At 40.5% G+C, this 14272-nt stretch overlaps 2 protein-coding genes and 2 long non-coding RNA genes across 9 annotated transcripts; 2 read left to right on the top strand and 2 right to left on the bottom strand.

Moving 5' to 3' along the window:
* The first annotated feature begins 86 nt into the window (after positions 1–86).
* Positions 87–360, top strand: LOC125315434. Its single transcript, XR_007198691.1, has 2 exons — positions 87–237; positions 277–360. It is a non-coding gene; the product is annotated as an uncharacterized LOC125315434 (long non-coding RNA).
* Positions 304–2742, bottom strand: LOC115746049 (metal tolerance protein B). Of its 5 annotated transcripts, none has more exons than XM_030681757.2 (2): positions 2520–2742; positions 304–1482 (listed from the first exon to the last, which is right to left on the bottom strand). In XM_030681757.2, the coding sequence occupies exon 2, from the start codon at positions 1453–1455 to the stop codon at positions 313–315; it is 1143 nt and encodes a 380-aa protein (XP_030537617.1). In that variant the 5' UTR covers positions 1456–1482; positions 2520–2742; the 3' UTR covers positions 304–312. The 5 variants fall into 5 exon arrangements, with proteins under 5 accessions (XP_030537617.1, XP_030537618.1, XP_030537615.1 ...); XM_030681758.2 differs by having other exon boundaries at positions 304–1474; XM_030681755.2 differs by having other exon boundaries at positions 304–1455.
* Positions 2743–9414: 6672 nt separating this feature from the next.
* LOC115746051 (serine/threonine-protein phosphatase PP1 isozyme 2) lies at positions 9415–14156 on the top strand. 2 transcript variants are annotated; one of them, XR_004015994.2, is made up of 5 exons: positions 9415–9965; positions 10683–11242; positions 11323–11541; positions 12941–13001; positions 13707–14156. XR_004015994.2 is itself a non-coding variant. In XM_048279970.1 (4 exons), exons 1-3 carry the CDS (start codon positions 9761–9763, stop codon positions 11494–11496), a joined length of 939 nt encoding a protein of 312 aa, XP_048135927.1. In that variant the 5' UTR covers positions 9418–9760; the 3' UTR covers positions 11497–11541; positions 13707–14156. The 2 variants fall into 2 exon arrangements, 1 of the variants encoding a protein (XP_048135927.1); XM_048279970.1 differs by lacking the exon at positions 12941–13001 and having other exon boundaries at positions 9418–9965.
* LOC125315371 lies at positions 10124–10359 on the bottom strand. Its single transcript, XR_007198605.1, has 2 exons — positions 10221–10359; positions 10124–10170 (listed from the first exon to the last, which is right to left on the bottom strand). It is a non-coding gene; the product is annotated as an uncharacterized LOC125315371 (long non-coding RNA).
* Positions 14157–14272: the final 116 nt, after the last annotated feature.

Genomic DNA, 14272 nt, shown 5'->3' with positions numbered 1-14272 from the left:
TTGGTGCTGATACTTCTATGGACAATAATTTCGTTCAAGTCTCCTTGGAATAAAAGCAAGGGGGTTGGGATATTACTTTTGGGAAATATTCATGACTTGCCATATACAGGTCAACCGTTCAAGATGCGCTCGGATGTTAATTGTCTTTCTTTTTGGAGTTTTCAGGTCATAGCTCTTCAATTATAGCGAACCTGGTGAATGATCAAAGTAAAACTCTTAACGGAAGTCCCGTTCACTGTAGTTCCCGGGGAAGATCACATGACAGTAGAGAGAGAGAGAGAGAGAGAGAGAGAGAGAGAGGTGTGGCAAAAACTATTCCACCTGTACAGTGACATGATGAATACTGTAGGTTCTTTCACAGTACTCCCTGACATCGTGAACTATCTCACCAGAGCTAACCCCGGACTGGGCCACAACATGGCAAGACAGGGCGATCTTGCCAAGTGTTATGGCCCAAACGTGCAGGTCATGAACCTCATGAACTCCTTTGATGCCCTTCAAACCATCCGCCAGACTCTCAACATCAATCCCCCCTGGTGTTCCCTCCATCAAAACACGAAATACATTCTTAAGCAAGGACAGAGTAGTGCTAAGAACAAGGACAGAGAAAATGAGAGTGGACATCAAATCCACCACTTGCCATTGTGGTGCCCACCATATGATGGCTCCTGCGATCATCACCCCGACCGATTGAATGAGATCAGCCATGACGTGCAAGTAGACCCCCTGAAGGTTTATATTCAAAATCTTGGCCTTCGCTGACGGGGTGGAGACTGGAAGATTTATTTCGTGGTCCTCTCTAGCAGTTAGCACACGCAATTCCTCTTTCTCACCCTCACCATCATGCTCATGATCATGATCATGATCAGCATGATCACATCCATGATGCGAATGATCGTGTCCAAGCCACGTGACCATGATCAAGTTTACTATAAATCCAAATGCTGCAATAAAGAACATGAGCTTTCCATTCACCGTCTCAGATTTGTGAAGAATTCTGTCAACTGCTTCGTATAACAGGAGACCAGACACCACCCAGATAAGTTGCACCGAAAAAAGTGCACCCAAAACTTCTAGGCGGTTATATGCAAAAGAATAGTGTGATGTTGCCTTCCAACTAGAGGCCCACACTGCAAAAAGAGAGACTGATAACCCGACGACATCAGTGAGTAGGTGACCTGCATCAGCTAGAACTGCAAGACTGTTGGCTTTGATGCCACCAACAACTTCGACTAACATGACTACCATGTATAGGATCATTAGTCCACAAAGTTTTGTTAATGACTTCAATCGGCGATTAGACGCTTCTTCATCATTTTCTAGCTTTGAAAAGGCACAAAGAAGATGACAAGGTCGCGGAGGAGTTGGATGATCGTGAATAGCTTCAGAAACATATGAAATCTCAATTTCCACTTGGTTAGCTCTTCCCTTGACAGAATCTGCCGGGTCTTCCATCTGCTTTTGTTAATCAAACCTTCATTACTTGAAGCACGGGGACGATTTTAAAGAACTTCATACAAGAATGTGACAATGCAACTGACGGAAATCAATTGCAATTCACTGTCATGACTTGCTATAAATTTAACGCTCTAGATCATATACTCATAAAATCGTATAAATTGGAAAGATAAAAATACAAGCATGCCCATCTTCTGACGAGGTATTCACTGAACGCATAAGCCCAGGACAGGGAAATGTGATCAAAGTGGACAGAATTGGTGACAGTACAGCAACAGCTCCAGTTCAATCAAACATCTCCGTAAACATGATACTTGCAAAGGCTATTACCAGTTAAAATAAACAAAATCTAACAGATACCATTTTCATGTTCCACACTATACCATGGATTGCTCTTCCATACCACAACATTATAAATTTTTTCTCCAATGCAATATCCCGAGTAACGTCACTAGCAGCCTCGCACAACAGAACGATGTCTGGTTAATCCACCTCACATGTTTCTCCAGACTCCATCAAACATCTTTGCTAAAATCTCCACTCAATCTTACCGTGTAACATATATCACAATCCAACAAATGCACAAAGTATAACACCCTCGACATAGATAGTCTGTCTCAAAGAGAGAGATGCACCAGCAGGGGGTAGATAATCTGAGTCATTTCCAGACCATGTTAGACCTAAAGTCCTCTTCCATCATTTGGTTGTGCTTGATGCACTTAGCAATCAATTGACACTAAAAACACGGGGTCCTGTCGCTAAAGTCGGAATCTTTCTGCGTCTGATTGTTAATGACTCAACCTCCACTCGACCCTCATACAAGCCCAATTGAATTCCTAATGACCATTAAACCTCATTTCACTGGACACGATGATCTCAGCAACGGTCATCTTTGACCGGATGCAAAATTGGGAAAAAAACAAACAAGAAACAAAAGAAAGAGGGCAAGATCAACCATGAAGAGCTCTAAATAATACCTCACAAACAATCGTAAGCAGAAGGAAAACGAAATGATTGCAGATTCAGCGGGATGTTGACAAAGGGTGAAGAAGAGTATTTACCTATCACAAGAACAGACGAAGGCGGCAGCGAGAATTGATTCCTTAGGGTTTTGGATGAGAATTCTTCGTGATTCAAGATCATGTCGAAATGGGTCGGTATAAATAATGAAGAAGGCGATGGGGCCATTATACATGTAAAGACGAAGCGGGCTTCGCAGATTCCATCTGTTGAACCCGTGAACGGGACGGCCGGGAAGAGAAAGATTCCTGCCCTGGAGGTGAATCTTACGCGCGGAATGCGTTTCGCTTTTCATGGGAGGAAAATATCCGTCAAGCAACTATTTGGTTCCTTGCTCGTACGAAAATAAAACGGATAACTGCATTGAAAATTCTAGAACTTATTATCAAAAATATAATTAAATTTTAATTTTTTTAAAAAAAATATTCCACGTCATTATTCTTGACGAAAAAAATCTGCAAATTACATAAAGGACTTAGGATGGATTTGCTTTCGCATTTGAAATGGGCTTTGAAAAAATGCAAATGCCTTTAACCTAAAAGGTTTTGGGACGATACTAATTGCGTTCAGTAAAAAATCATTTGAAATGGGCTTTAGTTTAACTGGTGTTTGGTAAAAATAACTTTGTAAAGGGGTTTTGAATGCAATTATCTATTTTTTTTAATCAAAAATAACCTTTGCCAGGCCGGCAAAGGTTTACGGCCGCCGACAAGCCAGATTTGGCGTCGGCGACCATCGCTCGACCTCGGTCCGTCCTCGGCGAGGGTCGCACAACTCAGATGAGGGCCCTTGGAGGTCAAGTGGCGCCCGGGTTTGCTACCAAGCAATTACACCTGGGTCGGGCGACCTCGGGCGCCGTCGCCTGGGTTCGCGCGATCCAGGTAATGGCCGCCCGGGTCGCGTGAATCCAAGCGCCGCCCGAGGTCGTATGAATCAAGAGCCGTCGCCCGGGTCGCGCGAACGACCTCGAGCGACGCTTGGGTTTGTGCGAACCAGAATCCGCTGCTGGATCGGGCAACCCAAGTGTTGTTACATGGGCGGTCGGCCTCACTTGGGCAACTGATCCCTTGCCAATTCCTTGCCTTCCCTTGGATGGTCCTCGCTTGGAACACTAGATCTGGCTCCTCAATGAAGAAGATGAACAATAATAGAGAGAGGTAAAGTCGAAAAAATGGGAAATTAGTAAGGATAGTTTTGGAACAAAAAAAAAAATCTTTTCGTGTTTAGCCAAATCTTGAAAGCCCAAAGCTAGTCCCTACTAGCATTAGGCTTTTAGCTTTTTCAAGGCTAGCATTTGGCTGAATGCTAACCTAAAGTTGAACCAAACACTTCAACATTCTCCCAATGGGCTTTGAGAGCTAAAAGCCCCTTGGGAAAGCCGAACCAAACCCGCCCTAATTTCAAAGGATTTCATGAAAGCAACTATTGTCATAAAATACTTTTTATAAAGCAACTTATGAAATAACAAAGAAAATGATAACATATAAGCTTTAGGCGGCAGAGGACAGCTCAAGCGACGAAGGAAAGCTTAGGCGACAGTGGGGTCGCATGACCCTAGGGGGTGGACCGTCGAGTCGGGCGACCCTAGGTGAGATGGTGCCGGTGTCGAATCTAAGTTATTGGCTTGTCCGATCTAAACTTGTTAGCAATGTCGCCTAACGTTAGTTAAGTCTAAATGGGAAAATGAAATTGATAATAAAAATACAATTCGGTAAGTGTCATATTGGAAGGGTGGATACTATACTATTTCTTAGAAAACAGAATCTGTCTTTTTAGTGGCTATTGGGCCGTACTTAAGAGCTTCAGTTGAATCATTTGTTAACGTTCGGAGAAGGTCTTTCAAACCCGAAAACATAGTCAAAAAAGACCTAGCCTCGCGTCCACAATCGAGCCCGAAAGAGGAACGGAACCCTTGTAAAAAATGGCCTCAAATGCACATTTTCACCTTGAAGTAATTGTCGAAAAGGATAATCTAACAAGTCCCAATACTAAGAAGTTGATCCAACTAGCCCCAAAAGTAGCATTTCCAAAATGTGCAAATCCAAACTGGATGGGATTTGTCTTGAGTTTTGAACATTTGCAAAGCAAAACTTTACATCAAAGAGCCTTGGCATTGTGGTACCAAAAACCAAAATTTCGGCTCAAGGGCATTTGAAAGCCCAAAATTGATAAAAAAGCTGAACCGAACGAACTGTTAATATTTTGTAAGAGTTTTTTAGACGAAAATTGTCTATTTAAGATTCCCGACCCAAAAAAAAAAAAAAAAAAAAGAGCCTAAGATTTCCATAAAAAAAAAAATGGAGCCTAAGATGAAAATGTTAGTTTTATCATTTAACTCATGCATGAAATTAATTTTTTTAAAAGGTAACGACATTAATTTAATTAATATGTTAATAGTAATGTCGTGTCATTTATCCTTCCTTATGTTATTAATGAAATATTTCGCTTGTAATATCGGTTTAAATTTTCTTCACAAAAAAATGAAAGGGCTATCAATATCTTATGCTTAAAAATACATTATGGGTGCGTTTGTTTCATAAAAAACTAGAGATTTGAAAAATATTTTTCATAGAATGGTCATTTGTGTCGCTTACGAAAATTAGTCAACGGAACATATTGTCGTTGTCCACAACAATTTATGCCTAATGATTTTCGTGGGTAATAAACATATTTTATTTTATTTTTTTTGTAAGTTATATAGACAATCATTTTTCAGATAATGTTTTTCAAATCTTGAATATTCTGCGAAACAAATGCAGCTCAATCTTTCACACTTGTATCCTTTTCTTTATTTGCCATATGTGCGATGAGGTGGATATGCACGGAAGACACAATGCTAAACTCGGGCACAATAGAAACGGATCATGCACCAAAGTCAAACTTGGGCACCCGACTGAAAAAGGGGAAATTCACTTTGAATTACTCTAATTTTGAGTTTTTCATGAAACAAACGTGGCCAATCTTTTATACTCTCATTCTTTTTCTCTGTTTCTCTTATGCGTGATGAGGTGGATATGTACGGACAACATAATGCAAAACTTGGACACAATAAGAACATATCATGCACCAAAGTCAAACCTAGGCGCTTGACTGAAAAATGAGAAATTCCTTCTAGATTACTCTAATTTTGAGTTTTTCGTGAAACAAAGCACCCGATCTCTCACAGTCTTACTCTTTTTCTCTATATGCCTTATGCGTGACGAGGTGGATATGCATGGACGACATAATGCTAAACTTGGGCATGATAAAACGGGCTACGCACCAAAGTCAAACTCAGGGCACCCTGACAGAAAAAGGAGAAATCCCTTTTGGATTACTCCAGTTTTGAGCTTTCCGTTAAAAAAACGCATCCAATCTTTCACACTCTTATTCTCTTTCTCTATTCGCCTTGAGCGTGATGAGGTGGATATGCGCGGACGATACAATGATGAACTTGGGCACGAGAGGAACGGATCACGCATCAAAGTCAAACTCAGGTGCTTGACCGAAAAAAAGGGAGAAATTCCTGTTGGATTACTCTAATTTGGACGATTCCATCAGCCATATTACTCCACGTACCAACTACAATGTAGCTGCTCACCATCGTCATGTAAACGAACGCAAATGATCAGTCTAATGGCGTTGCTGGTCCCTTGCCGCAAGTAGGAGATGGGAACCAAGAGAGCTTCTTCTTCCTTTCTGTTTTTTTTTTTTCTTCCTCTTTGCATGAGATGAAGACGATCCCAACGTGGCGTGTCCGGCCGCTGCGGGTGACCCCACTTGGCCGACCATTAGAGAGGGAATGGAATGCTATTGGCAGCAATCTCCAAAAAGTGGATTCGCATCCATCTCTCTCCAAAAAGTGGATTCCGTGGCTCATTCATATCGTCATGGGTTGCTAGAGAGAGTGCCATTCCTGAAGCCCAGGGAACGTGATTTGATCCCAATTGGCCTTCTCTTCAGCATGCCCGTAGAAACTGGAACCCCGGATGGGTATGTATGCTCATAGTATGAGGGAAAAAAAAAGAAAGAAAAGCAACTAAAAGTGATGCTCACCACCTGTTTGATAATAATTTTACTCTCGAAAATAATTTTTGAGTAGAAATGATTTTTTTTTGTTCTTGTGTCTATTCTAAATCTATTCCCTAGCCACCGATCTATTCTCGAGAATTAGAAAATCAACTGACATTCTCAAACAGATTATTGTTCTTTTTCAATTTATGGGAACAAAAGAACAAGAATTAAAGAAACGGGGAGCGTTACCAAGCGTGCATTTGGCTTCTTGACAAAAAAAAGTATCGTGAGTGATCACCTGTAATAACCCAAGTTTTCCACTAGCTTAAGTTACGAGCAAATTAGCACTCGTCGAGCTCGAGTCAATGGTAAACGAGCTTTGAGGAGATTATTACTATAGTGGATTTATTTAAGCTCGATAATATTTTAGAGACACTATATATTTGGGTCCTATTTGATCAATACGTGCGAAATCGAAATGATTAGAGGCAAAAAAACGACACGTGTCATGCAACGGCGACACGTGTCACCCCAGTGACACGTGGCAATGTGTGTCCTTGACTGGTGACACGTGTCACTGATTGAAGTGACGTGTCAATGTCGGTGCCGCGTGTCACCTTGTGGTAGCCCCACGGTGCCACATGGCGCACGGGTCGGTGACTCACCAAACCAAGCAACGTCAATAAATACCCCCTCGAACCTCTTTCAAAGATAGCTTCCTCCTCAGAACAGCCCGTCTCCATCCATCTCTCATCTTGATACTCTTCCCCTCTCGTTCAACCGAGCTCCATCTCTCTCGCCTGTTTGCCTCACCTCGCAGCTCACCTTGTCACGTCAACCTTGAGCATCGCCGTCGTGCCATCTATGCCAACACCATATCCTTTCACGAGCTGCACGTGATCAAGACCGAATGGTAAACAAAAGTTGACAGCGCAACGACAGCCCATGGCAATCTTCATTCGTTGGAAAGAATAAGGCAAGTAGATATCTAGCCCTTATTATCAAACTAACTATGGTTCGTAATTGTGAGCATTGCGCACCGGCCAATCTTGATTTGTGGTGACTATAATTCGGTATGATCCCGAGACTGTGCTTTTGTGCGTCTTATGTTTAAATGTGGTGTCGTCGTTCGGACTAGAGTTCCTATTGGGTTTCATACTCATTCCGTTTGTTGAAATCTCTTTCAGATTAGTAATATGCCGGACCCACCGACTCTTGTGCAACAACGCGTTTATGGCGAACCCTTATGGATTAATCGATCCACCGAAGAGTATATCGAAGTTCGACCCAATAGTCCGCTACGAATCCACTATAAGACTATTCGCTCCAATATTATCGTGGATGAGGGTCCACCCATCGGAATGGTTGCATTCAAATTCATAGCTATTTACCATTGAAACTTAACTGCATGGATCGGCCCTGTTGCACCTCATCAATTAGAGGTGGATGATTCGACTGACGACGTGGATTCCGGGACAGGCGCTACTATGATATTTGCCTAAAAGAAGGAATTAAGGATTGTACGGATAACAACGGAGTTTGTTGATAGCTTTTTAGTACTCGGGAATAGATTGCCCTTCTTCACAATCCTGCGTAACTAGTGAATATAATTAAGAAATGATGTACATGGCTTAGATTACATATGAATATGAAGTATTTAACCAATTTATCGAGTGATCTTACTGTTTACGATGTACTTTGTCAGGTTAGGAAAACTCATTAGGGCCATACCCTATTAGGTGTGTCTGCTGTATATTTTGACATGTACTTGTGTATTGTATGGCCGATCGGTTGTTTTAGTTATTCTTTCATATACGCTAAGTATACTTTATGTAATAATAAGAGATTAAAGAAGAACGCGAAGTTAATAAGCTGGTGGCAAATTGAGATGTCACATCGCCTGAGCTTCGGCATGGATCGGTGTTTTCATGATTGCATTGGTCGCGGGGAAAAACCATCCATCTTTTGCTAAGCGAAGATATGTTACTTTATGGATTTGCTCGAGTGAGTGGAAATGCGAGCCCATTCACAACGATGAATGGGAATTTGTAGCTGGATCTAGTTTTATAAGGTTTTATCTTTATGGATGGTTCGAAAAGTGACGGGAAGTCAACAACTATTTGAGAAAGCCTGTTGTTAAACGGAATTATTTGAGTTATCAAACAAATTTAATATCGTTAAGCGGGGTTTCAGAGTTTTTGATAGGAGTGAAGGATTTCAGGGCCGTTCGATTTCACCCGAAATCTTTATGTCGAAAGTCATTTTCCAATTTATGATGCATATTCTAGAACCTGAAACCTATCATATCACAGGTTCTAGGTACGATTCTAGGGTCCCATCTAACTTCAAACTGTATTTTTAATTAAACAATTACAGTGAATCGCCACCTCTAATGATCAACATTTAGTGCTACAATCCAATAATCACAATTTATTTTAAAACACAAAGAATATGAAACGTTAACAAAGTAAAAGTCTTACTCATGAATATCGCTAGAAATTGAAGTCCGAATTAGTGGTTCCAGATTACACCTCACCATCGAACGCAATGAAGTATTGCATATTCACGCGAAAACATAAAACAAGAAAACACACAAAGACTTATTTCATATTCTAGCTAAATTTCAGGTTTGGAACTTGGAGCCTATATCGTTGGAATGGTGTGATTTTCTGTATCATGCCTTCTTTTTATGTTTTTTTTTTAAATGATATCTAGTGTCCCAAATATATAATTATTTTGGGATTTGAAGTGAGTCTCCAAAGTTGCCCAACCCTTGAAAACAAGAAAAGCAGAGGAAAATAATCAAAATATAAAAGTTGCAACTATAATTGTTATCCACTCAATTCAGAATCACGCGACACCGGGGGGAGAGAGAGAGAGAGAGAGAGAGCGAGGGAGGGAGGGAGGGGCAGTTTGGAAATAAGACGGAACTCGGAGGGCAATCTCCAGAGCGAAGTGCGGATTTATCGTCTCCAACGAAAACAATTTTTCATAGTTATAGGGGCGTCCGCCGCAGCGGAGTTGCAGAGGCCCTTCCATTCTCTCTCTCTCTGTCTGTACTCCTCCTCCTCCTCCTCCTCCTCGTTCGCTCTCTTCTCCATCGTCTTTGTTCCTTCCCTAATCAGTAGTAATCGTGCGTTGGTTCGATAGCTGCACAACCCTAATTGCGTCGTCTCTCGTCAGTTCTTCCATCGGAAAGGGTCGCCTTACGTTGGTTTCGCCGCAATAAGAGAGATAACGGCGATAGAGAAGCGAAAAGGGGAAGCGCTGATTAGGGATTGATAGTTGAATGGCAAAACAAGGTCAAGCGGTGGGATTGGAGACGGCGGCGTTGGACGACATCATTAAAAGGTTGTTGGATTTCAGGAACAGCAGGGCGTGCAAGCAGGTCCAGCTCACCGAGGCCGAGATCCGCCAGCTCTGCACGGCCTCTCGCGACATCTTCCTCTCACAGCCCAATCTCCTCGAGCTCGAAGCTCCCATCAAGATCTGCGGTAATCTATCATGATCTTGTCTTGTCTAGTTCAATCTTTGTACAGTCTTTGAGATGTGGTAGCACGAAGCTCTTGATTTTGGATTTTTGCGGCGTTTGGTTCGTCTGCGTTGTTGCTGTTGTGCTTTTGGGCGATTTTGGTTGAAGTTCAGATTTTTGTTTTCGGAGGCGTTGTGTTTGTTGACCTGGACTATGAAAGTTTGGACCTTTTGATTGGTTTGAGGGATAATTAGGTCTTGAGATCCGCTTTTGGAACTCGCCGAGGGAAGTTGAATGGCGTTTGATTAGGATTTGGATTAGTGGTCTGGTTTACGAGTTCTCTCCTTGATGGCGGATTGGAATGTGATGAATGTTTGTCGAGTGAGACTTTTTTTGTCAGAGAAGATTCTCTAATCCTTCTGTAACTTTAAGCTGATCTCTTATCCCAATATATGAGGACTACTGGGGTTGGGGCATATAAAGCTTCAATGAAAGCAACCTCCCTTTTTAATTTGGCAGGGTTAGCTATATGTTCATCTTTCCTTTGACATCTTGCTCCATTTGAATAGAAACACTCACTATTTTTCAAACCTTTTGTCACTGAGGTCAACAATGACCGTTGGATGTTTTTATATTGTGCACGATACATTCCTACTGCGTGATTCCTCTATCTCGTAAACCATATTTCGCAAGTGTGTTTTCGGTTGATCGAGTCATTTACCTCACTCTCTTTTTGCAGGTGACATTCATGGGCAGTATTCTGATCTTTTGAGGCTTTTCGAATATGGAGGTTTCCCTCCTAACGCCAACTATCTATTTCTAGGAGATTACGTGGATCGCGGCAAGCAAAGTCTTGAGACAATCTGCCTTCTGCTTGCCTACAAAATTAAGTACCCTGAGAATTTCTTCCTCTTAAGAGGAAATCACGAGTGTGCTTCTATTAATCGGATATATGGGTTTTATGATGAATGTAAACGCCGCTTCAATGTTAAGCTTTGGAGGACGTTTACTGAATGTTTCAACTGTCTTCCAGTAGCTGCTCTCATAGACGACAAGATATTATGCATGCATGGTGGCCTTTCCCCCGATTTAACAAGTTTAGATCAAATTAGAAACTTGCCACGTCCAGCTGATGTTCCAGATTCGGGTCTACTCTGCGATTTGCTTTGGTCAGATCCTGATAGAGATGTCAAAGGCTGGGGAATGAATGATCGAGGTGTCTCATATACCTTTGGCCCAGATAGAGTGTCTGAATTCTTGACAAAGCATGATATGGACCTTGTTTGTCGTGCCCACCAGGTTAATGACATGTTAATGCTTTCTTGTTTTGGTGCCTTTAGCCGCAGAAACAGCAGCATTAATAATGCTGCTTGTGACAGGTTGTTGAAGATGGGTATGAATTCTTTGCTGATAGACAACTGGTGACCATATTCTCTGCTCCCAATTATTGTGGTGAATTTGACAATGCCGGTGCAATGATGAGTGTGGATGAAAGCTTAATGTGCTCATTTCAAATTCTTAAGCCTGCCGATAAAAAAGCTAAATTCATCTGAACAATGATGCAACGATTGCTGCTGGAGCACCTCCAAAATTGCAATGTAAGTGATGATCTTTGTTTTTTCTCTTTCACCATGTAATATGGGTTTGCAGTTTGTTCCGCCCCCCTTGGTCACCAATGAAAAGTACCAATTACGATATTACCAGAACTCAACTATTCTTTGATATGCATCAGTTACTTCACTGCTCAGGCCCTTCTAAGATGGCATGAACACTTATGCACGATCCTTTTCGCCATTCACATTCTTTCGCATGTAACTTCAATCTCATCTTGGTTGTCATTACGGAAATTACCTGCTTAGACTTTTTGCAACTCTTTGGCTACTGTTCTCTTTCTCTCTTTGAAGATCTTACGAAGATCAAGATGTACCAACAACAAAAAAGAGATCTACAGTTGGTCCTGCATTCAAATTTAACTGTGCATATGAAACTTTGTGCTAATTCACTTTTTTTTTTTTGTGCCTTTATGCACATTTTGTTTGACTTTTAGCTGCATCTCTGTTTGCAATGATGGTGGCTCTTTATGTTGAGTTGGAGCAATGGACCCTACTCAATTTCGAAAAGAGTTTTATTAATACTTGTATTGTCTTAGGTTTTTATCTGTTTGAAATCATCCTTTATGTTTTATTAAGACTTTTTGTTTGACTTTTAGTTGCATCTCTGTTTGCAATGATGGTGGCTATTTATGATGAGTTGGAGCAATTGACCCTACTCAATTTCGAAAGAGTTTTATTAATACTTGTTTATTTCTTAAGTTTTTATCTGTTTGACATCATTCTTTATGTTTTATTAAGACATTTTGTTTGATTTTTAGTTGCATCTCTGTTTGCAATGATGGTGGCTCTTTATGTTGAGTTGGAGCAATTGACCCTACTCAATTTCAAAAGAATTTTATTAGTACTTGTACATGTTTTAAGTTTTTATCTAATTGACATCATTCTTTTAAGCTTTCACCACTAAATTAGAACTTTTTTTTGGGGGGTCAAAATCCCTGAAAGAACTTAACAAGCCCCAACTTTGACAAAATAGTTCTAACTTTGAACACACTCAACTATGTAATTTCTTGAACAGAAAAATGAAAATGGAGGTTTCTAATGCATGTTGCCAATTTTGGTTTTATAGTAAGTACTCCCATTTCCATCGATTTGTTCTTGGCAAGGCAGTTCTATTTAAGTAGTATTGCCTTTTCTGCATAGGACCTAAATCTCAAAGGGTAACTATTTTGATTGTTAATATTGACTGTATAGTCATGTTGTGATTCGGTATTGTCAATAGCAAGAATTGTGCTATGATATTTGCACAATTTCAGCTTTCTAAAACTCATTTGCGTTTTCTATCTGTTACAATAGACCCAATTCCAAGGACATTCTTTGATTGCTTTTGAACCTTTTTCTTTAGTTTTTTTGTAACTATGACTGGCTTAACTTCATCATTTGCAAGAATTGCAAGCTGTGTTTGATGAAAACGTGATAATGGACCAATATTGCAAATAAAAGTCTAGGTATGAATATCTCAAGTTTTAAAGGTCGATGGTCAATTCGGAGCAGTTATTGACCTTCAACTTCATGGATGCAATTTTTGTTCCATTAAAACAGTTTTGCCTTCTCTCTGTTGCCCCACTAAGATAACTCCTAAGCATCGCCACTGTTTTCTCTCTGCTAGCAATGCAATAGTTCATCATTTTCGGGTTAGTAAAGGTTAGGATTTTCGACCCCCAAAAAAAAAAGGTTGGGATTTCCCATTCCAATTTTGTCCTGACATAGCTAGTAATTTGGTAATCATTGGCATTTGTGATGCCAAATAATTGCAGTTTACTGATTGCTTCAAGGGCCGCAGTTCAAAAAAGATCAAAATTACTCTCCATTTTTTTTGTTCTTAAGCCATAGTTTGCTTGTGGGCCTTCTATATTACATGGGGGATTTTGCATAATACCATATCAACCCTTGTCTTCAGTTTTTTAGCTATACTAATAGCAATAAATTCTCCATCTTCAAACCTCCAGTAGTAGTGGCAACTGTGTCAATTTGCTAAGGTTTTAACTGTGCCAAAAAAATAAAAGGTTATATCTATGATGATGAATTATTGCTTCATATTGTAAGTAGTTAAATATGTCAAGTTCTGCCAGTTCCAAGTTGTGTCTGTCATGCAAAATCCAAATATCTGGGTAAATCTCTTGTGCTTACTAAGCACAAACTTTACCTTGCAGAGCTCGCATCATTTGGTGACTTGGGCACGTAACTTGGAATTGGAGGATAAAAATGACTGCTGGTATTGAAGCTGCCATGGCGCATCTCTTATCTGTTTTATCATGATTTTCCTTTTGGGGTCTACAGAATGGTGATCAAAAGGGGAGGAATGCGACGTGGGAGCTTTAGCTTAATAGTGGCAGCATGAAGATGATTTGAGTTTCCTTTTCTCGATTATAACTTACCAGATGGCGGTGCCCGATCTTAAATAGTTCGATTGTAAATGACATTACAATTGTAGATTGTGGACGCCTGTAGAAGAATTTTTCATCACATGTTAGATGTAAACCTTTGTTTTGCTCATTAAGGGGCCAGGCAATTGTGATTTCGTTGAGTCTTAATAGCTTGGAAACGAAGTACGCTGATTTCTCTTTCTTCTTTTCAATATTGGGTCGTGCTTTTTATTCTGTGGTGATAAGCTGTTTGCTCATGGATGTTCAATTGGCAATTTGTGTTAGTTTCGGCACATCATGATGATTTGTGCTTAGGATGATTTCAGTATGCTGTGTTTGTGGGGTAAAGCATG

Source organism: Rhodamnia argentea, chromosome 6 (genome assembly GCF_020921035.1).
Source record: "Rhodamnia argentea isolate NSW1041297 chromosome 6, ASM2092103v1, whole genome shotgun sequence".
Classification (NCBI taxonomy): Eukaryota; Viridiplantae; Streptophyta; class Magnoliopsida; order Myrtales; family Myrtaceae; genus Rhodamnia; species Rhodamnia argentea.
This window is presented reverse-complemented; position numbering and strand designations above follow the sequence as displayed.